At 36.9% G+C, this 21,492-nt stretch overlaps 2 protein-coding genes across 6 annotated transcripts in view; both read right to left on the reverse strand.

Moving 5' to 3' along the window:
- LOC127416025 (NHS-like protein 1) overlaps positions 1–4,654 on the reverse strand; it is a 154,056-nt gene extending 149,402 nt beyond the window's left edge. For 3 of the 5 annotated variants that reach the window (XM_051655098.1, XM_051655101.1, XM_051655096.1), the window contains exon 1: positions 4,149–4,653. In XM_051655098.1, coding sequence (XP_051511058.1) covers positions 4,149–4,470 — 322 coding nt within the window. In that variant the 5' untranslated portion in view covers positions 4,471–4,653. Of the gene's footprint in view, positions 1–4,148 lie in introns of all 5 variants that reach the window. The other 2 variants (XM_051655095.1, XM_051655094.1) reach the window with 1 other exon arrangement.
- Positions 4,655–5,686: 1,032 nt separating this feature from the next.
- LOC127416370 (Golgi resident protein GCP60-like) lies at positions 5,687–20,723 on the reverse strand. The gene is made up of 8 exons (XM_051655692.1): positions 20,409–20,723; positions 19,531–19,672; positions 19,257–19,397; positions 17,956–18,114; positions 17,634–17,808; positions 14,923–15,109; positions 8,948–9,226; positions 5,687–7,742 (listed from the first exon to the last, which is right to left on the reverse strand). The coding sequence occupies exons 1-8, from the start codon at positions 20,674–20,676 to the stop codon at positions 7,528–7,530; spliced, it is 1,566 nt and encodes a 521-aa protein (XP_051511652.1). The 5' UTR covers positions 20,677–20,723; the 3' UTR covers positions 5,687–7,527.
- Positions 20,724–21,492: the final 769 nt, after the last annotated feature.

A 21,492-nucleotide genomic window follows, 5' to 3' on the forward strand; every position in this document is an offset into this window, starting at 1 on the left:
TTTTGTGTCACACACCCAAACTGCTGAGAATGTTTCACAAATCAAAAGAAATTAAAACACACACCTTCCATGTGAGTTGTGTGAGGCTGTTGCTTTACAATGACACTACACTTGACAGAAGCGGCTGGGGAAATAAACAACAATAAATACATTTCAATCAGTGCACGTCTTCTGTCGTGTTTTCTGTCAAAAGCAGGATAATGTTTTCAAAAATATAGCATTCGAGTGCATGTTAATTGTTTCCCATCATTGGGATTGTAAAACACCAGTAAATGCACCTTTCATGACATAGCATTAGGGTTGCTCCCATACCAAAATTTTGGCTTCGGTACGATACCAGCTCTGGTACCTCGGTATTGATACTAACTCAATACTTATAAAAAAAAAATATATAAAAAAAACTCTTTAAAATTTTTTTATGAAACTACACAGACAATTATTGACAAAAAGAACTGCATAAAGTCTTATAGATACAAATTGTCTTTTCTGTTAATTTTTCTGGATTTCATGTTAAATGTTTTATTTAAATGTTATGATCAAATAGTTTTTAATCAAATACATACAAACTTTAATCAAATGAAAATATAATATTTTTCAACAATATATATATATATATATATATATATATATATATATATATATATATATATATATATATCAGGACTTCAGAGAGTGCTCATAAAATGACAGAAAATGTGTGTAACATTGGAACTCTTTCTCTCTTTCTGAATGCCCACACATACACACTGACATTAGAAGCAGACAACAACAAGCACACCAGCTAAGGGAGTCATAATTAGTCCTCTGAGGTTTGTAGTATAAACACACACAATCAGTGAATGCAATAATCATTTGATCTGTAAACAGATTGGTGTGATCATTTACTCACTGATAGTTAGTGAACTGGGGCAACATTGTTGTTGGTCTGATCATCCCCACCCTTTGTCATATGCAAACCACAGTCAAGCAGTGGACCTAGGAAAAGCCTGAGTGGCAAAAGAGCACAGCCACACACACACACACACACTATAAATATCCAGGGAAGACAGACAGAGACATTCCACAGCTCAGTGAGTTCCAGGATGTGTGTTTGTATATGTTTGCACACCACCAGTCTTTCAGTGATATAAGACAATGTGTAAGTACTGTAACAGTACAGCACCTCTCAGTGAATGTATGTTGATGTATTATTGAATTAGGGTGATGTGACCAAATAGTTAACAGTTTGGGCTGGTAACCAAAAGGTTGTAGGTTCCAACTCTGCAAGAGGTGATTCATGTGCTATCACATCGTTGTGGCTTGAGGGCAAATGTCCCTTTAACAAGTGTGCTTCAGTAGAACCATCTGCTAAATGATTACTTATGCCGAGTTTACACTACACGATTTTAGGCCCGATTTTCACTCGCCGACAGTTTTGTGGAGATCGCCGACAAAAGCCCGAAAGCATAGGCAAATCAGAGCTCAATCCCATGAGCGACGAACGCAATATATGCATTATCAAAGACGCGATCTGAGAGAAGCGCCGACGCGTCGCCGATGTCAGCGAGATATCTAGCATGTTAAATATCTGGACCTGTCTGCGATTCCAAATCTCGCAATGTGAAATGTGTTTTGACTGAATACAACTGCAGCGTTGACCTACAGCCAATGAGAGAGCAAGAAACGGGGCACGGGAAGTTTCAGTGGGAGGAGTCCTGATGTACCTGCAACAGAACACCAACTAGCATGGCTGCGGTATCAAGAAAGTCTCATTGGACCGAAGAAATGGAGGAAAAATGAGTGGAACATTGGCAGGAGCACCAGTGCCTATTTGATGTTTCCTCTGAACTGTACCACAACCGGGTGGAGAAAGAGAAGTGTTGGAGAGAAACTGCCAATTCTCTTGGACAGTAAGCAAATAGGTAGATTTTTCAGTAGGACGTACTTTTTCATATTGTAACCAATAAAATATATGATAACTTTAGGCGATTAAAAACATACACATCATATTCCGAAATGCATAACATATGATCATGCATTTGTTTTCATATCTCGTATCACTTCTTGCGTGTACTCTGTAGTGAAATGTAATTCAGAGTCCAGGCAGTGTCGTCGGGGATTCGTCAATAGTGAAATGTTTTGTAATGTGTTCACCCCTGTCACCGATTCCTCATGTAATTTGAAAACCCTTCGACTTCCATGACAAGACAGACAGCTGTGTAATATGAACGGTTCCACAATCCGACGTCTTTGAAAGTTGTGTAGTGTGTAGGAGGCATTACTGAATTAACACTCATTAATCATCACTGAATTAACAATCATTAATCAATCTATTACATGACCTAAATTAAAAACCTGACAATTTGCATAAGCACTAAATATGAGATCATTTAAAACTCTGAGCATACTTATTTGAAACTGTTTAAAAAACAAAAAAATCCATTAAAAATGTAACCAGTGTTGGATTGAAATGCAGTCTGGACAAAGCGGGGAACTTTTCATGTTACAGTTGACTCATCATCAGGTGTTTCCCCTGTTAGGCCAACAGTAGCTGACTTAGATCAAACACCTTCAAGCTATACACAAACACACACTGTGAACTTTGACCTTTAAAAAAAAAAAAAAAAAACACGTAAGCACATTTGTGCCATGTTTTACTTAAGGAATACATAGCTGGTCCAAGCCTGTGACTATGTGGATTTATTTAGATATACTTTGGAGACAAATTTTTGTCCCCAGAACTGAGCTAAATCTGACAAAAACTCCCTCTGGGACATCCGGAGATGTCCACAATTGGAAAATGAGTAATATATATATATATATATATACAGTAGGTCCATACAATGTAAGTAAATGGTGACCAGAACTTTGAAGGTCTAAAAAGCACATAAAGGTAGCATAAAAAATAATCTGTATGACTCCAGTGGTTAAATCTGTACCTTCAGAAGTGATAATGATAGACGTGGGTGAGAAACAGACACATTTTTAACTCCTTTTTTCCTACAAATTTTCATTCCTGCTAGGAGATGGTGATATGCACAAAGAATGCAAATCGCCAAGAGAAGAGCAAAGAGGAGAGAAGAGGGCTTTGGAGGGCTGTTTTAAAGTGGAGATTTATAGACTTAGATATTTATCTGTTTCTCACCCACACCTTTCAAGTCACTTCTGAAGACATGTATTTAACCACTGGAGTCTTATGGGTTACATTTATGCTGCCTTTATGTTTTTTTTTTTGGACCTTCAAAGTTCTGGTCACCATTCACTTGCATTGTGAGGGCAAACAGAGCTGAGATATTTTACATTTGTTTGTGTTTAAATCCAGACACTATGTTACTATTATCAAGTCCAGTACTGATCACCACAGTGAGTCATGCATCCTCTGTCTGTCTCATCTGACATGATATTGTTCTTCATTACGATTCCTTTCGAGGGAAGGACGTCCAAGAGCTGATCCCTGTGGGAACTTTTCTTTACCTACACTGATGACTCGCGTCATTAGTAGTGTCAGTTAACACGTCCCTCTGTTAGAAGTTAAAGGACGGTAGCATACCGGTCAGCACATTGTCAGCTTTGTCAACTCTGTGTCTGTCTGTCTATCTATCGGACGTTTAATACGAGGTGGTGTTGATGGGCGCAGATGGCATGTCATGGCAGCTCTATCACGTTTTACAGGACTTCTGGCCTTTAGGGAAACATTATCTTCACCTCAAATCATTACACCAACAAAACGCCATGTGCTTGTCCCATAACAATCAGATTCGCCTTTTGTTTTGCAGACCTAATTAAAAAGCGTTTAAAACTTAGTTGTAAATTCCAACTACCATTCAGTGGATATCTGTTGACATTAAATGTTCTGATGTGAGGTTTTCAAAAACATAAAAAGTAACAGTTTATAATAACTTTAAGTAATAATTAATTACCAAACATGTTTTTACCTACCAGTAGTTAATGACACCTCTAATAAGAATATGTATGAATCAAAGAGTCATACCGAATTTCAGTGTAGATTAACTACTGATCTGTTAGGCTAAGCGTTATGACTTATTAATAAACGTGTTACAAAAAAAAAAAAAATATATATATATATATATATATAATAAAAATAAATAAATAAAAGTAGGGAACAAATATATGACCGAGACATGAATGAATGTATATTATAAACTTACGTATTTTAATCTGTTTGGGATCAAACTTGCACGCGATGACTTGTAATCTCTCCAAACGCACTTGAATCCTTGATGTTCTTTTCGAAATCAACCCCGCCTGAGTCTCGATTTCCAGGAATATGTTGCTGGCATGCCGCGATATATCGGACAGTTGATGCAGAATGCCGGTGAGAGTGTGACAACAAACTTCTTCCAAAGAAGCCAATAAAATTGGTTTGCGAATTCTGCGACCGTCCGGCGTAATGAAAGTCTTTTCGGAGCCACCGCTCACTCTCAACCTGCTCACCAGCTGAGGCTCAACGGTTCTCTCGGGGAAAGGCATTTTTAAAGCTAATTTAAATTTAGAAGAACATCAGTTTGAGGCGTTCTAAAATCCAAACGATGTGTTTCAAAAGCTGTCGCGAGGAGACGTTCTATTTACGAAAGGTCCCGCCATTATTTTTTAAAAGATGCAGAAGCAGTCCGGGTCGTTGCTGTTGATGTTCGCAAGTATCAGAGAATTCGCCATTGAAAGCAGTGAGTCGAGACGGAAAAGTAAAGGGATAATTATATGAAAAACATGGAAAACCACCTGTGGCGACTGGAACGGGATTGGCAACAGCGACAGTCCACACAGCGCTGTGAGGAGAGAATACCTGCCTGTAGCGTTTGCTGTGTGGAAAACCCGGGATGGATTTCGGATTGTCACGAACTTGGAGGCTCTTTTATGATTTGGAAATTTGCTTTAACTTTTTAATATATTCTCAAAAATGTTTATTTGCGTACTTTCTAATGTCCGAAGTCCACTTTGAATTAATCAACAGGTCATTTGATTAATTATTTAATTATTATTAAAAATAAACAAACAAACAATGAATAACCGATTTTGCATGTAATCGCTGACCTTGTTCACAGTGGAGCCATATTTACTTTTTGACCGAATGAAAACGAGGCTCTGAAGGATAGTCTCTTCAACGGCGTGCACTGTATAAAGCGCCAAGCTCACACCTAGTACTCACAACTCATGTTTTCTGGAGTTTTGTGTGTACTGACATTTTTGGAAAGATGTTTTGTCAAAGTTTCGTCAGCTGAACGATGAGCTCCAATTGAAACAACACGATTCATAACTACATTACAGCTCCCTCTTGTGCTTTAAAATTGTAGTACGCACATGAGAAAACTAAAGCGCTAGAAATGATCTGATTTCTGTTTCCCTTTCACCACAGTGTAAAGGCAATTGACTATTGTTTGGTGTGTCAGTGGAACCAGCTGTGGCAGCATTTCTGAATGGGACTGATGCTAGTCGTTTTCCTGTTAACATTCTGCCAGCTGCAACTTCCTTCTGCATACAAGGAAATCATGAGCTCTGCTTCAGAGAACAACTGTGATGTGTAACCTGCTCAACTAAATTCAAAATAATTCACATGACAGTAAAAAAAGATCTGTGTTTGTAAAAGCAGGTTCAGATTGAAATTGATATTTTATTGGATTATTAACCATCTGAGCATTTAAAATATGCAAGTGACTATGAAGTTACCAGAAAAGAATCAGGAGGTACATAAAGAGGAACGCAAGTTTAATAAATCAAATATACGCTTCAGGACCCTCATCCTCATTACGTACAGATAACACAAGCGAAACCAATACAAAAACACTTCTTCAAGCTTTAATGGTAAGTAAATGACTGAAGTTTCCCATTTAAATATGAAGACGTCCCAATTTTAATACCAATTACCCTACTGTTTGGCATCTTTTCACAAAAGCCATACCTTCAATATCATGCCCAATGTTACATTTCACTATACAAAGGCCTGAAACCATAATTTCAAAAAGTAAAAAAAGAACAAATACATGGAAAGAATAAACCGATCAACTTCTGTAACCAATGAACTGTACATGTGACATTAATGTAGTCTTTGGACAGCTTTTCCATGAACACTGAATCATCACAGCTCTTTGACTTATCACTCAAATACACTGCACACACACTTTATCATGTGAGTACAGTGTAACAGCATCTGTATCTGTTAAAATGGATTCTATCACAACTGGATAGTAGTTACCTGTATTACACTGGCATAACTGAAATTCAATCATGAACGGGACATATTTCACTCAACAATACAGCCAGTGACGAATCCAGAGACTGATCAGATGTTTTGAAGATGAAGCCATACACTTTTTAGCAGAATATGGGAAAAACAAAAAAAAACAGATACAGTCTTTAATTCTCAGCAACTTTACTGTAATAGTCTTCAAAGCACTGAATAAATAACAGAAAAAAGTAATCAGCGATTCAGTTGCTTCTTTTGATAGTTAGTCTCAATCAGCTATACACACACTTCATTATTAATATAAAGGAGAATGAGAGATGCTTGTTATTTTTTGTCAAAGAGATCCAAGTATATTTATGACAAATATAAATTTAAATCAATATACATTTTAACTTTAAAGATCTGACATGGATGTCTGTAACTACATGCGTAAAGACGCAACAAAGTAATGACCAAACTGAAAAGGCAAGAATATTTTGAACTGCCAGAAAATACTACAACATTAAAAGTCAATACTGCTGAATCCTGCATTGACAACAATTGCAAAACCAAAAGGAAACACAGAAATAACATGGGCAACTAGATTTGGTGCTCTGTGGAAGTGATTGAGATGAGATAAATGCTATAGGACATACAGACACATAAATGACCCTACTCTACCACAGAGATTAATAAATATTTGTTAATTGTTCTAGACACAATCCATCCGTTTCAGAAAATCTCCTTTCGTAAAGGCCTCCACCATGAAGTCCAGATAAATTTCCTCCACCTTTCCTTCGTTAGAAAAGTCTTGTTCATCTGTTTTATATGCGCCACCCAGACGGATACACTTGTGCTGATAAGGGGGAGAAACTTTAGTATAGATGCATGCCATTGGCTGATTTACAGTGGTCACCTAAATGAGGAAGTACTCCAGGAGAAAAGCATGTTATTGTTTGACAACAGAATCCCAAAACTTCTTTGTTCATTATCGAAGACCTTTCCTGCCCATTTTTATTTTATTTTATTAGAACATACAAATCTATCCTATTGTTGTACTGACGCACCTCTTGGATGAAATTAGAAAATGGAGGCTGAGTTAATTCACGATGGGTGTAGAGGACAGTTTTACAACAAGCACAAAACCCAAGAGTACATCTTTTAGAGTGCAAAATAGAGGTGCCAAGTACATGGCCCATTCCTCCTGAAGTTGGACACATCAAAACACGCACACACTCAAGTCCATCCCACCAGTAGTGGACATCCCATACAATTCCTCATTTTAACCATTCTTCCCCTCTTACTCCAATGTACACACACACACAAACAGACACACACATTCCTGTCCCAAAGTCTTGACTCCAGGCTTATCTGGTGTAGTATACTCTGTAGTAGACGGTTTTAGACCTCCAGAGCGAGTAGGAGTTGTCAAACTTGAGCAAGTATATACCACGGCCGGGATACTGGTGACTCCCAGCGTACACCTCCTCATGACAGTCCCGCCTGTACACTGGCACTATCTCATCCACCTGTGGTTTCCCAGCCTCTTTCTTGGCCTTCTCATCCTCAGACTGGGCCTCACCTGAGAGGTGGAAGAGAGCAGATCATAAATCTACTATTTCTTTTTCCAGGGAAAATAATTAACTACAGAAATATAAAACAAACATTCTAGGCCTTTATATTAAAGACTTTGCTTACACCTGGAAATAAAATCAGTTTCATGTGATCCAATCACATGTAGACAGCTCTAAATACGGATGTAAAATATTTTGTGATAGGATCACTCAAACCATATTTTGAGTTAGTCAGAAACACATTGCATTTGTAGTGTTTGTGGTGTAAATGCTAATCCTGCCTTATTCATTCTAGCAGCAAAAGATTGCCTACTCACCCGTCACTCAATCATTGCCCTAAAACATGAGTTTGCTGGTTACGTGCGTACATACAATGTGTCTCAGCTGATCACTTGTGATCAGATCACCTCAGATGGATCTTAAAACCAGGGGTTTGTTTGTTTGTGATTAAACACCTTGCCAGCTTTCATGGCTATTTTCATGGGTGAAAACCAGGTTATATGAGCCTAAATAAGGTTTTAAATACCTATTTTTGATAACTCTAAAACTGAATCTGGTCTGACTTTGAAAATCTTTTCAAAAGTGTCCGCTGAATAAAACTATATCCTCAGGAATTAAAAACAACACTATCCAATAAAATATACTTCAGAGAAGGTGGACTCTGGAATGAGGCACATAATGGGGGATCTTTTTATTTTTTTTATTTTATCCCCTTTATCTCCCAATTTGGAATGCCCAATTCCCACTACTTAGAAGGTCCTTGTGGTAGCGCGGTTACTCACCTCAATCTGGGTGGCAGAGGACAAGTCTCAGTTGCCTCCACTTCTGAGACAGTCAATCCGCGCTTTTTATCACGTGGCCTGCTGTGCATGACACCGCGGAGACTCACAGCATTGGAGGCTCATGCTACTCTCCGCGATCCACGCACAGCATATCACGCACCCCACTGAGTGTGAGAACCCCTAATCGCGACCATGAGGAGGTTACCCCATGTGACTCTACCCTCCCTAGCAACCGGGCCAATTTGGTTGCTTAGGAGACCTGGCTGGAGTCACTCAGCACACCCTGGATTCGAACTCGCGACTCCAGGGGTGGTAGTCAGCGTCAATACTTGCTGAGCTACCCAGGCCCCCCATAATCTTAAAACCAGATGTAAACAGGGCCATCAGTAACCTTTTGAGTCCCATGCATGCAATATTAAAAAGTTCTTCACCTTCCTCGTCCTCATCACTAGACTCGCTGACATGCACGCTGACCGATGCGTTAGTAGAGTCAGTCCATTCGAAGAACACTCCAAAGCCAATGTCGTAATAGTCAGTGGCAAACTCCCAGAAGAGATAGGAACCCTCCTCGTGGGTAGGGACCCGGACGGTCACCACTTCCCCCCGGCCCACTGTGATCACAGAGTCTACATCCTGACGGATCTTCTCTTTAAAGTCTTTTATCTGTGGCCGGGTCCACATAGAGGGGGCTGCTATTACAGGGGTAGAATCTGCAAACCAAAATTTGTGTGCGGAATGCATTACTACAACATGAACACTACAACGGCATTTGCAGGGGTGCAAAAAGTACTCAGAAAATATACTTAAGAGAAAATAAGAATATTTTAAATTGACAGAACAACTGCGATGAGTAACCTTGGCAAGTATCTAGCCAAAAACATGCTTGAGTGAAAGTAAAAAAGTATTCACATTAAATTTTACTTCAGTATTAAAAAAGTAAAAAGTAACTTTTTTCCTAGCTAGAATGAAATCAAGAGAGGAGATTGTGTGAGAGAGGATGTTGTTAAATTCAACTGGTTTGTTAAATCGCTTTTTACTGCCTCCGACACCTGTAATATTTCTCCCCCAGTGGCATTTATAACCTGGTTATAAAATCATGTTACAATAACAACATTTTTGCAAAAAAAAAAAAATCTGTGGCCTGTTGTACATAACACAGCAATTTCCTGGTGGAATGAACACCAGAGGTGCTAAAACAACGACTTTTATCCCCTTTCATTCAAATCACGAGTAAAATGCCAGATTATCAGTTCATAAAAACATACTTTTCACCCTGTTCCTCACACAGTGCTATCTTATGACATCTAAACACTTTTACTATAGCACATGACTCATTTTAAATGAACCAACTACATTTACAAGCTTGTTTAAGTGTAATAAAATTGCATGGAAGCTGAACTGATAGAATGTTGCATATGCGATACAAAGGACCGGTACGAGTCCTGAAGAGCACGCAAGTCAACACGTGAGTCTAAAGTGTAACAGAAGCACCATAAAATTACGTGGTTGCTTCAGAAATTGTTTTCATGTCACATTTGCTTTTTCTGACACAATTGGTTAGGTTTAGGTTTAAAGTTTAAGGTAGGGAGGTCGGTTTTGCGATGATCACGTATTGCATTGTCAGAGCACCCAGCCCCTTGAGACAGAGAAAGATTAAAAAAAAATAAAATAAAATAAAAATAATATCAAAATAAGCTTCGAAGAAAGTTAATAATGTTTTAGTGAATTGTTTTCTGAGGTTTGCTACCAAACCTGGCTGTTGAGCAGATGGACGAATTCAATAAAATTCATAATCATCATTATTACCATTATCATCATCATTATCATTGCTGGTTTTATAGTTATTTTATTTAATTGTTGCATAACAAAAACAACAACAATAATTCAACAAATATGGAGTAGAAATTCATAGATATGATTTAAATATGAAGGCAAGTGTAGAAATAAATGACATGTACACATTTAATTACAAAACCCTTTTGTTTTTATATATACACCACCGTTCAAAAGTTTGGGGTCACTTGCCTGAAATGTTTCTCATGATCTTAAAAACCTTTTGATCTGAAGGCATGTTTATATGTTTGAAATTAGTTTTGTAGCCAAAAATATAATTGTGCCAACATATTAATTTATTTAATTACAAGACTAAAATTTTATTTTAAAAAAAGATTTTGAAATTGATGACTTAGACTGAATAATAAAAAAAGCAACCACTAAGTGCCCAACATAGATGGGAACTCCTTCAATACTGTTTAAAAAGCACCCCAGGGTGATACCTCAAGAAGCTGGTTGAGAAAATGCCAAGAGTACATTTCTGCAAAATCTAGGCAAAGTGTGGCCACTCTGAAGATGCTAAAATATAACATCAGTTATTTTTGTAGTCACAACATAATTCCCATATTTCCATTTCTATTACTCCATAGTTGTGATGACTTTACTATTATTCTAAAATGTGAAAATAAAATAAAAAAATACATAACGAATGAGTAAGTGACCCTAAACTTTTGAACGGTAGTGTATATTTGCAACGTGAATGATAATTTCATAACTGTAGAAGTAGCAGATGTTTAGAATAAAGTTTAGGACAAAAACTGTTAGTGTTTCTCACTTCGTGCTCATAGTTTTGAATGAATACATCACATTCAGTCGGGTGGTCACATTCGGACTAATCGCACAAATATTTTAACGTATCAGAAGCTCAAATCAGATCCGAAATCCTGCCTTTGCAGATGGTTAGAACTCCACACAGCCGCAGTGTGACAATCTGTTGTTTGTCAATCTGTCATTTGTCGGATGCAGTCAAAAGCCGGCTTCAGTCCAGTAAGATGAAAGAAAATGATCCACAAAAATGTTATGAGTACTTTAAGTTTAAATAAAATTGTAAGGAGTAAATGTCTTTGGAAATGTAATTAAGTAAAAGTACAAGTATTCTGTTTAAATTGCGCTTAAGTACAAATCCCCAAAAATTAAGTATAATACTTAAGTATTTTTACTAGTGCCCAATCGATTTATCAGTCAGCCGATATTATCGGCCAATATTAGCCTTTCACAGATATATCGGTATCAGCGTATGTTTACAGATATGCAAACTTTTTTTCAGAACATATAATGCAGAAAACAATGCTTGGGGGTGATTCAGAATTAGTGTCATAAAGTAGTTTGTCCAGCAGAGCGCACTCCGACTCAATTGTTTACAGAGCTGAGCTGACAGTGGTTCTGTAGACGGTGTGGAGTTAAGCGGTGTCTTCAAGGTAAGTTGCTAACTAGTTTGTAAAATACATACTGGAAATTTAATAAAAAATTACTACTTCATTTTCCCTTTTCAATATAACTAATATAACGTTAACCCTATCCCTAACAACCATGTTACTCATGTTTATCACATCTGTTTGCTATTAGCCACCTATAGTTTGTCAGTACAGTCAGTAAAGTAGCAGATTGAAAGGTAAACATCAGAGCATCATTTTGCAGCTCAGCAGACAACAGTGCAGTGGTGGATTGTGTCTGTTGAGTGCTGATTTCACACTACGTTGTTACCCAGTTGGTGAGACGCAATGCTGGAAAGTAAATAAAGTCCATCTTTTACTCTCCGTGACAACGAGCTTATAGTTAACTAGCTAACTACATAGCTACTTTCATACCTTGTCGGCTGAGTGGAAGCTAATGTGTAAACATGTATTCACCAAAAAGTTTTGTTCAGGATTTGCAGTTTGGAACCCCTTCGACCGAACAATTCCAGTCATTGCATTTACAAAATATAATATTTAAAAGTCTAGTTTTCCACCATTGAAAATTTCCCCTGAACACATATTGCAGAATACGGTGCAACACCGCTGTCGCTGTTTATCTCTTGTCTCAGCAGGTGTGAATGCTTCTTGTTTTATAACCTGCCCCTAACTGACTGGCAGTATTAAAATAGTCAGCATTTGACTAAACAGTACTGTTGATGTTTATTTAGCTATTTTTTTATTTTTATTTATTCTTTATTTAAATGGTCAGCCATTGACTGATACTAAACATACAGTACTGATTTTTATTTAGCTATTTATTTTATTTGAATGTATTCTTTATTTAAATGGTCAGCCATTGACTGATACTAAACATACAGTACTGATTTTTATTTAGCTATTTATTTTATTTTAATTTATTTATTTATTTAAATGGTCAGCAATTGACTGATACTAAACAGTACTGATGTTTATTTAGCTATTTATTGTATTTTTATTTATTCTTTATATACTTAGTGTTCATTTCTAGAATTTGTTGACAATGTATAATAATAATGTCAAATATTCTTTGATTAAAAATATTTGTTTAAAAAAGCAGCCTTCTGAGTACCTTTGCATAGTAGGGCTGAAACGATTAGCCAACGTTATCGACAACGTCGACAATAAAAAATTGTCGACAAAAATTTTCACTGTCGAATAGTCGTTTGATCTTAACGTAACACAAGATCATATGAAACTCTAATGATTGCACACAAGAGCAGCACAGCAGCTCGCGCCTGACTGAGGAGAGGAAGAAAACACCTCTCACAATCCAGACGCACTCTAAACTTTCCTAACAGCTTCAGGTGATGTAGATCACAAAGTATGAAGGAATAATAATGCAAAAATACAAAATAAGTAAATAAAGAAGCACTCTTGTTGTGGAATAAGCAGAGCTGGAGCTGACGCTCAGCTTAAGCAAAACTTGTGTGTCGAGCGTCTTTAAGGGAAACACCCCAGCGTTACATCTTTAATGCAGTTCTATTTAATGCATTATAGCTTTATTAAAGTTAAAATAATAAGGAAACTGGCATTTCTTTGTGCAGTCAGCGCCTCTTCTATGAGTTGCACGAAGTGTCCCGATCTAAGGGGGAGAGATTGAAACTGCACCCGGCTGAGGTACACTCTGTTGCGGGGACGCTCATCCCTCGAGTGAGTTACATTATAACGCAATGGCAACTTATTGAATCATAATATAGGTCATTGTGGATTTCTTATCGTGAAGAAAATTGGCAAAACGCAACTTTAAAGATGGACTGAAGTGAACAAAAAGGTGAGAGAGGGTAGTCTTCGCCCCATTATACACTGCAAAAAAATTAATTTTATTTGTTTTTGTTTTGGCTTGTTTTCCAATATAAATATCTAAAACTCCTTTAAAACAATGTACATATACTTTAGCAGCTATACTGCAGAAGAATTTATTTTTATCTGAGAATGTTGAATATAACATTAAAAATACAAATATTTTAAAATATCTAAAAATCCTTTAAAAAAAGATGCATTCACCTGAGAAGCAGCATATAAGACGTTTAGACTTGCTTTTAGAGAATAGATCTTGAATATAAGTGTATTTTTTGTCTTTACTGCGCTCGCAGAAGTATAAGCAAGTGAGAAAAAAATACACTTATATACAAAATATACTTATATTTAAGATTTCTTAAATTCTCTTAAAGCAAGTCTAAATATCTTATGTTACTTCTCAAGTAGATGTATCTTGTTTAAAGGATTTTTAGACAATTTTAAATGGAAAAAGACAAATACACTTGATAACAGGATTTTTTTGTAGGATTGTTTTGTAGTGAAATTTTTATTGAATTAAACATAATAAAAAGTAATTTTTCCTTTTAATTCAGTGAATGTCATTTAGAGGTATTTTTAAAAGATGATTTTGTCCTCTTTATTGTTAGCAAGCATGTTTAATACAACCTTTTAAGTCGGGGCACAAGCTGAATAATCGGTTAAGAGCTAATGATTAATCGTTGCAAATAATCGCCCGAATAGTCAAATAATCGTTCTAATAATCGTTAGATTAGTCAATTATCTAAATAATCGTTAGTTGTAGCCCTATTGCATAGTCATATCAGGGCAAAATCGGTGCACAATCCACATAGAAAAGGTCTGTTCATTCCAGCTAAAAAATTAACTATATCGGCCACCATATCGGTAATCTGTGAATTTCCCCCCTCTGTATCGGTCTCAAAAATCCTATATCGGTCGGGCTCAAATTTTTACTCAACGCATTTATAGTGCAAAAATCTGTTGAATTTCCAAATGAAACAGGACACTGAACGAGAAAATAATTAACTGAACTTCGGGAATTGTTTAGTGAAAAAAATGGGCATTACATAGCAGAATGGAGCCAGATGATTGGAGGTGAGGGATTGATAATGTCAGCCAAAATGAACTCTTTTCAGAAGAGAACAAGTTATTACATTTAGAAAAATTACAATGACAAACATTTTTCCTCAAATAAAGTGTACTCGTTAATCATGCACAGTAAGACCAGGAACATGTATTAAGAAAGTTAATAGCCTCCAGAAAGTAAACTTCTGATTTCATGTTAAAAGCACAAATACTCAAACTGGCAAAAAAAAAAATAAAAAATTCATAAACAATCAATTCAGATAGTCTGTACTCACCAGTGGGTCCATTCTCAGTGACCTCATCAGCAGGTTCTAGGTCAGGTTCTCGCTCAAAGCTGTCAGTAGTGGACTCTGCCTGGCCGTTCAGAATGGGAGCCTCCTCTCCAGCAAGGGAAGCTGACACCTCACTGGCCTCTAATGTAGACAGCACTATAGCATCCTCCTGCTGTTTCTGCAAGGCAGCCTGAAGAAAATGAAGCAGTGTATTAAAACACTGGTCTGAAATACTGTACAGAATTGAGCGGTGTTCCTTTTAACACAGAAATTCAGAATTTCCGACTTCCTTCTTAAAAAAGTACAATAAGAACACCACTTGTTATAAGACTTCCAGCTTTGTAACTCAGATGGAAATCTACAAACTAGACTTCACTGAGACAAGAGGCAGAAAGATATATCAGTTTGACAGATTAATCGGTGCAGATAGTTGCTTTTTGGAACAATTGTTATTGGCATAGATTTATGCCAATCTATGGCGATAATTTTTTTTCTCATATTTTTATTCCTAATCAATAAACCTCATCTGGTGAATATTTAGGCTATAAAAAGCTTAATTTGGAAAATACTTATAAATTGTAATGGAGCCAAGACTGTCATTTCAAAATAAAAGTCTCTGGTGTATTTTGGGCTTATAGTTAAAATTCCCACATTGTGCACAATTTCTGCTTATTGTGATTTTGGAAGCATGATAAACTGCTTTTGGGGTTTTACTAATTTTGGACTCAATGTCTGTGCCCATCACAGTAAAGAAAGACTAAGAAGTTTATCAATTTTAAAAAACTACAGCCAATTAATTGGTTATCCACCTTAGTTATAGGTATCAGCAGAATCCACTATCGATCAACCTCTAACTGAGACACCTTGAATGCATGTCGCTTTGGATAAAAGTGTCTGCCAAAAGTGTAAATGAAGGAATGAATGAATGGAGTGTTACACTTGTATAGTGCTTATCTGATATTACACTCAAAGTGCTTTACATTAGTAGCAGGGGAATCTCCTCAACCACCACCAGTGTGCAGCATCCATACTTATAACATTCTTTCAAAGCCCTGGAACTCAAACCATTTTCTGATGCCCCCCAAAATATATACAAGTAATTAAATTAATATCATAAACGTGCGACTAGTCGACTAATGGCTTAAATTAACGACTACTAGTCGACTAGGAAAATCTTTGGTCGAGGGCAGCCCTAATTACTACTTATAATAATAATAATAAATCAGCAGTAATTGTATTATACTTTAGTATCTAACATCTAAGATGCTCTGTTAAGCAGTACTTTATTTGTCAAAAAATAACTCCAATGTTGTATTTTGGATTGTGCTGTGAGGAATATAAGGACTTTATCTGATAAATAATACAATATTATGTTGAACATTGTTATATTTTCATTTGATTAAGTTTTAATGAATTCATTTATTTAAACTCAATTTTGATGATAAAATTGAAAAACTCTGGATATGGAGTTAAAAAAACAACAAAAAAAAAAACAGGTATTGGATTTGGCATCAGCGAGTACCAAAAATGAACTATCAGTACTGCTACTCGTTCTCATAAAAATGGTAGCAGGACATCCCTAATTGGAGCAGCAATGCAGATCCCTCACTCTGACTCTCGCTCACTCTTTGTATGGTGGAATTTAATAACCATCATAGCTCAACAAGATCACCCACAAGTGCAACAAAGGCATGAAATGCAAACAACAGTAAAGTGGTAGGTCTACTGCATCTAAACATTTTAAAGTTTTTAGAAACTTGCCAGTCAGACACAAGTCAGTCAGTCACTTGTGGATGCATGAGACAAACAGCGTATCCCAAAAATTATAGAAATTATGCTTTTATCTCGAGTGTAAATCAGTATATTGTGTGAAAATATGCAAAGAACAGAGATGTAGTCACAAAACAAAGAAAAACAAGTGGTTTTAATGTTATCATAAAGGGGGAGAACAAGATGACAGGATTTTTTTCCTGTGTTACCATTATTATGATATTTCAAAACAGCATAAAAAAAAACAAAACATATGCACATTTTTTTCCATTTCATTTGCCATTGTTTTTCCTTCATTCACAAGATGCACCTAATGGGAAATACCTAAAGGGACAGCATCAATGAACTGTAAAGGTTTCAAATGTATTTATTTATTCATCCAGAAAAATGCTCCGACATCACATCCTGGGCCATCATCCAGTCAGATGACTCATTGCTGTATTTTTCTAATAATTTTAGCAAGGCACCTTAATACCGCAATACGGGTGTATTTTTTGTGAAGGTTATAGTACCATGAACATTTAATACCTTTACACCCCTACTCACCACACACCAGCTGTTGGTGGAGAGGAGAGAGTAGAGTGACAGAGCCAATTAATGGAGAGGGATTATTAGGAGGCCATGATTGAGAAGGGCAAATGGAGAGAATATGGCCAGGATACTGGGGTTACACCCCTAATCTTTACAAGAAGTTTTTGGGATTTTTAATGAACACAGCGAGTCAGAACCTTGGTTTAGCATCTCATCCAAAGGACAAATGTAATGGCGGTACTATATTGCCTCAAAATAAACTGCATCAATGAGTCAAAGTTCCTGCATTACATGGTAATAAAACCAACATTTGTGGAGACCAGTGTGTAAAACACAGTAAAGAAAAAAAAAAAAAATCATACTCAAAATCAATGATATGTGTGGGGCTGGGGGAATGACGCATGGTCTCTCACCTGTTGCTGTGCGAGCTGGACCTGATACAGCTGCTGCATGTACTGCTGATAGTGCTGCTCCTGCAGCTGCCGGATGAGAATGAGCTGCTGCTCGGGACTGTCGGGGTACTGCTGCGCTGCATACTGCTGGAACTGCATTGCTGTCTGCGCATTCAGCGCAGCCATAATCTGCTGCCTAAAACACCAGAGAGAGTAAGAAAGAGAATTAGAAATAGATGATGTTGATGCAGCTATATGGTTTCTTGCTCTACTGTCAGACTCACAACAGAAGCTTTCAAATAATGCCATTTTACTGTAGTAAACCAGTGACTCCATCACTCACTTCTGCTGCTCTACACGTAGTCGCTCCTCCTCAAGCTGTCTTCTTTCCTCCGCTTCTCTCCTCAGCCTCTCCTCCTCCTCACGCCTGCGTCTCTCCTCCTCCTGCCGCTGTCGTTCACACTCTTCTTCTTCTCGACGCCGCTGCTCCTCTTCCTCCCGCCTTCTCAGCAAAAAAAAAAAAAAGACAACATACACAACGTGAGACATCCCAGAAATGTGCTTAGGTTTTAAATATGTCGTAAAGTTAGAACATTTTAAAAGTGCCTAAGCAATTGTTTATGTTGCGCTGGCACTTGTCTTGGACTACTTGCAGCATGTAAGGCAACATAATGCCAACATGTTGAGTTCCCAACGCCACTATCAGTCTAATTAATTTAACTTCAGTCATGCTTAATTTATTCTGCAACCGAAAGTGTCTAATAATGGGAATTATAATGATAAAAATAAAATGTTTGGCTGGTCATGTGCCATAAACATGTCGGCCCCTATGAGGAGACATGTTCCATGTTAAATAAAACAACTTTTATTAAACAGCTTTAGATTCTAACATGAATTCCTCCTATAGCTTTCAAGCTACATCCACTAGACTTGGTACAGGCTTTCAGACTGTTCTGGAATAGAGGACTGTGTTTTTCCTAACTAATCAGACTTAAGATTTTCGCTCAGTAGATGATAAAAAAACAAAAACAAACAAACATAGACTTATATTGACGTAATGTTCTAACAGGCAAACAGAATGCTTGTTAATTCAAACTCCAACTATCAAAAAATTCAAATGTAAACAAACCCACAAAAGGACTTTAATATGCTTTAAGTTGCTCTCTCTCTCTCTCTCTCTTATCTATATATCTGACTACCTAGCTAGCTTACTGTAATGTCTGCAAACCATCAAACTTAAAACTTTTAAAATGAGTTTAAACTTTTTGTGAAGCCAACATCAAAGTTTGTCTTGATAAACTTTACCTGCTAGTAACTATTGATATGACTCGAGTCTTCATCTCATGCAAGAGTACATGTATTTAAACATATTATTTTAAAGCACTATTCATTTCTTTATGGGTAAAACTTTGAGGGAAAAAATGTTGTGTGCACTTTTAAAGATTCTCTATTAGAAGCAAACTATTACTTGTTGACATGTAGGATTTCTTTTTTTCTCTTTAAAAGAAGTAAAATCTCAATAGCCCCACCAGGTTAAGGGGGAAACCAGTAAATAAATAAATCTATTTGTATGTGTCAAAAACAAAATGGGAAAACAAAATTAATAAAGAAGGAAAATCAATCCTCTTTATCGGCTGGCCTCACCTCTTTCTCTCTTGCTCCTCCTTTTCAATCTTATGTGATGCGATGAAAGGTGCGAATAAATTGCAACATTTATTCAACAGCTTTACGAACTCCAGCATGGCCTCTTCCTTCTCCATGTTCCCCAAAGATGCCCATTCTTTCCTGAAAAAGTGACGACTTTGTTACTGCAGAGCCCTATCCATTTACCCACACTTTTTAAGACATCAAACTCAAATAAAAAATATATATATATCTGCATTTTAATGTGTATATATATATATATATATAAGCTTACCTGCGGTCATTTCCCAGCACATCAAAGAAGCCCACCTCAGGGGAAGCATCTGGGTTATAAGGCCCCAGCAACACTTGCTTGTGGAGGGCTACCAGACGAAGTTTTTCCTCATAGGTTGGGTGGAAGGCTTTCCCATCTTTCTCTAAAGGGGAACATGCAAACATTGTGGGTTTAAAAGTGCGACCGGCTTTCATTGCATTTGACTGTTGGATAAAGCATTTTGTAAGTTGCTGCACATCTCAGCACTATGAAAAGATGACAGCTTCCAAAAGATCAAGCTTTTTCTATAAACTTTTTTTTGTACCTTTATGGTGTAAAAGTCAAGAATTAGACACCTAAGAGGCAATGGGTAAATCTTGGTGTGCCCTGAACACAAAATACTAGAATACTTCATAATCATCTATAAGCAGATGAGAGATGGTCTTCAATGCATATGCATTATGATGCCCTACATTTCAGTATTCACATGTGCAACAGCTCCCTAGGGACAAGAGTAAATTGATTCACAAGGATTGCAGACCATTATAATTAATATGCTGCAGCACTTAGCAAACTATACAGCTGATGGACAGGAAGATCTGTTCATAAACCCACTGACAAGAAATGGGTGTAGACATGCAGGCTGCAGCACTAAATATTTTAAGTGGTGCTGCTTCAAGAAGTCTATTTTGCGGTCAAAGAAAACAATATTATACAGCACTTGTGGTTTTGAACATTGATGTTTTCAGGTACAATCACTGTGATTCAAAACCATCAGACAGGCACATGACAACAGACACATAGTGGTGCTGTTCTCATTCCTAAAAAAGATGGCCATATAAAAAGCATATTCGAGCTAAATCACTGGCAATATTCGTGTGTAAAGTGACATAATATACCTTTAAAGAATCTGAGGGCCAGTCCGTAGAGCTCTACTAAAGGAAAGCCCCATTTTATCTCGATCGTTCCGCTGCTGGCATGTTCGCCCTCCTCCCCATCGACACTCGGGTTCAGGGCGATGTGTTCCTCCAACTGAGCCGCCGAGGTCTCGGCCTGCTCCTGTTCGCCCTCGGAATCAGGACTCAAAGTCAATCCATCGATAGAAACTTCGAGCCGGCTTGAATTTGAGCTGTTGAGGTCGCCGCTCTGAACCTCTGTAGCCATCATACCGTATGTCAGCTGAGCTGAAGCAGCCACGTACCTACTTCCGTTCAGCTCCGCCTGAACTTCCGGCTGCATGACGTAAAACGTCAAAAACGTCAGAAGAGATTCTTCGAACATTTTTGCATTTTCTTACATTAAATGTTTCTTAATAATAACTAACGATTTATCTAACGACTCTTCACATTTAATAGGACACAAGTGTCTTTAGAAAGACATAAAAAAGAAAGAAAACAATAAAAAATGAATTGTTTTTTTAATTATTAAAAAAAAAATGTACATTTTTTTTGTGGAATACTTTAAAATTGTAATTTAAAAGTTGACTTTTTTTTGCGACTGTAAATATATATATATATATATATATATATATATATATATATATATATATATATATATATATATATATATATAATTCCTGGTCCCCATCCACTGTCATTGTATGGAAAAGAACAGCTTGAATCATATTTTCATTTGTGTTCCACAGAAGAAAAAAGTCTTAAGATGTGTCACAATCCACACACTTCTGCACTATTCCACATCATTTTGTAGTGGAAGTAGTGTAGCAACAAAACAAAGTGTACTATGAGTACCCGGATGATGCACTTTTTCAACCATCAAAATGGAGTTTGGAATATTGGCCACTTTGAGCGCTCACAATGTGTTCAAGTCCTCTTAGAAAGTTCGTACATACGAGGTCAGAGATCATAAATATGTTGTGATGAGCGTTCAAGTGACTTTAGTCAGAAAGCCAAATTTCTGCAATTTCATATGTCTTTTTCTCTTTTTCTCATAAGGCAAAGACAGGAAGCTTTTTAGCACTAA

This window comes from Myxocyprinus asiaticus, chromosome 25 (assembly GCF_019703515.2).
Source record: "Myxocyprinus asiaticus isolate MX2 ecotype Aquarium Trade chromosome 25, UBuf_Myxa_2, whole genome shotgun sequence".
Classification (NCBI taxonomy): domain Eukaryota; kingdom Metazoa; phylum Chordata; class Actinopteri; order Cypriniformes; family Catostomidae; genus Myxocyprinus; species Myxocyprinus asiaticus.

Excerpts from the sequence above, each read along its gene's own strand:
- LOC127416370 (XM_051655692.1), bottom strand. The coding sequence starts at position 20,676 with ATGATGGCTACAGAGGTTCAGAGCGGCGACCTCAACAGCTCAAATTCA. Across the intron at positions 19,673-20,408 it reads GGCCCTCAGATTCTTTAAAG|AGAAAGATGGGAAAGCCTTC; the intron begins GTATATTATGTC and ends GTTCCCCTTTAG. Across the intron at positions 17,809-17,955 it reads CTACGTGTAGAGCAGCAGAA|GCAGCAGATTATGGCTGCGC; the intron begins GTGAGTGATGGA and ends CTGGTGTTTTAG.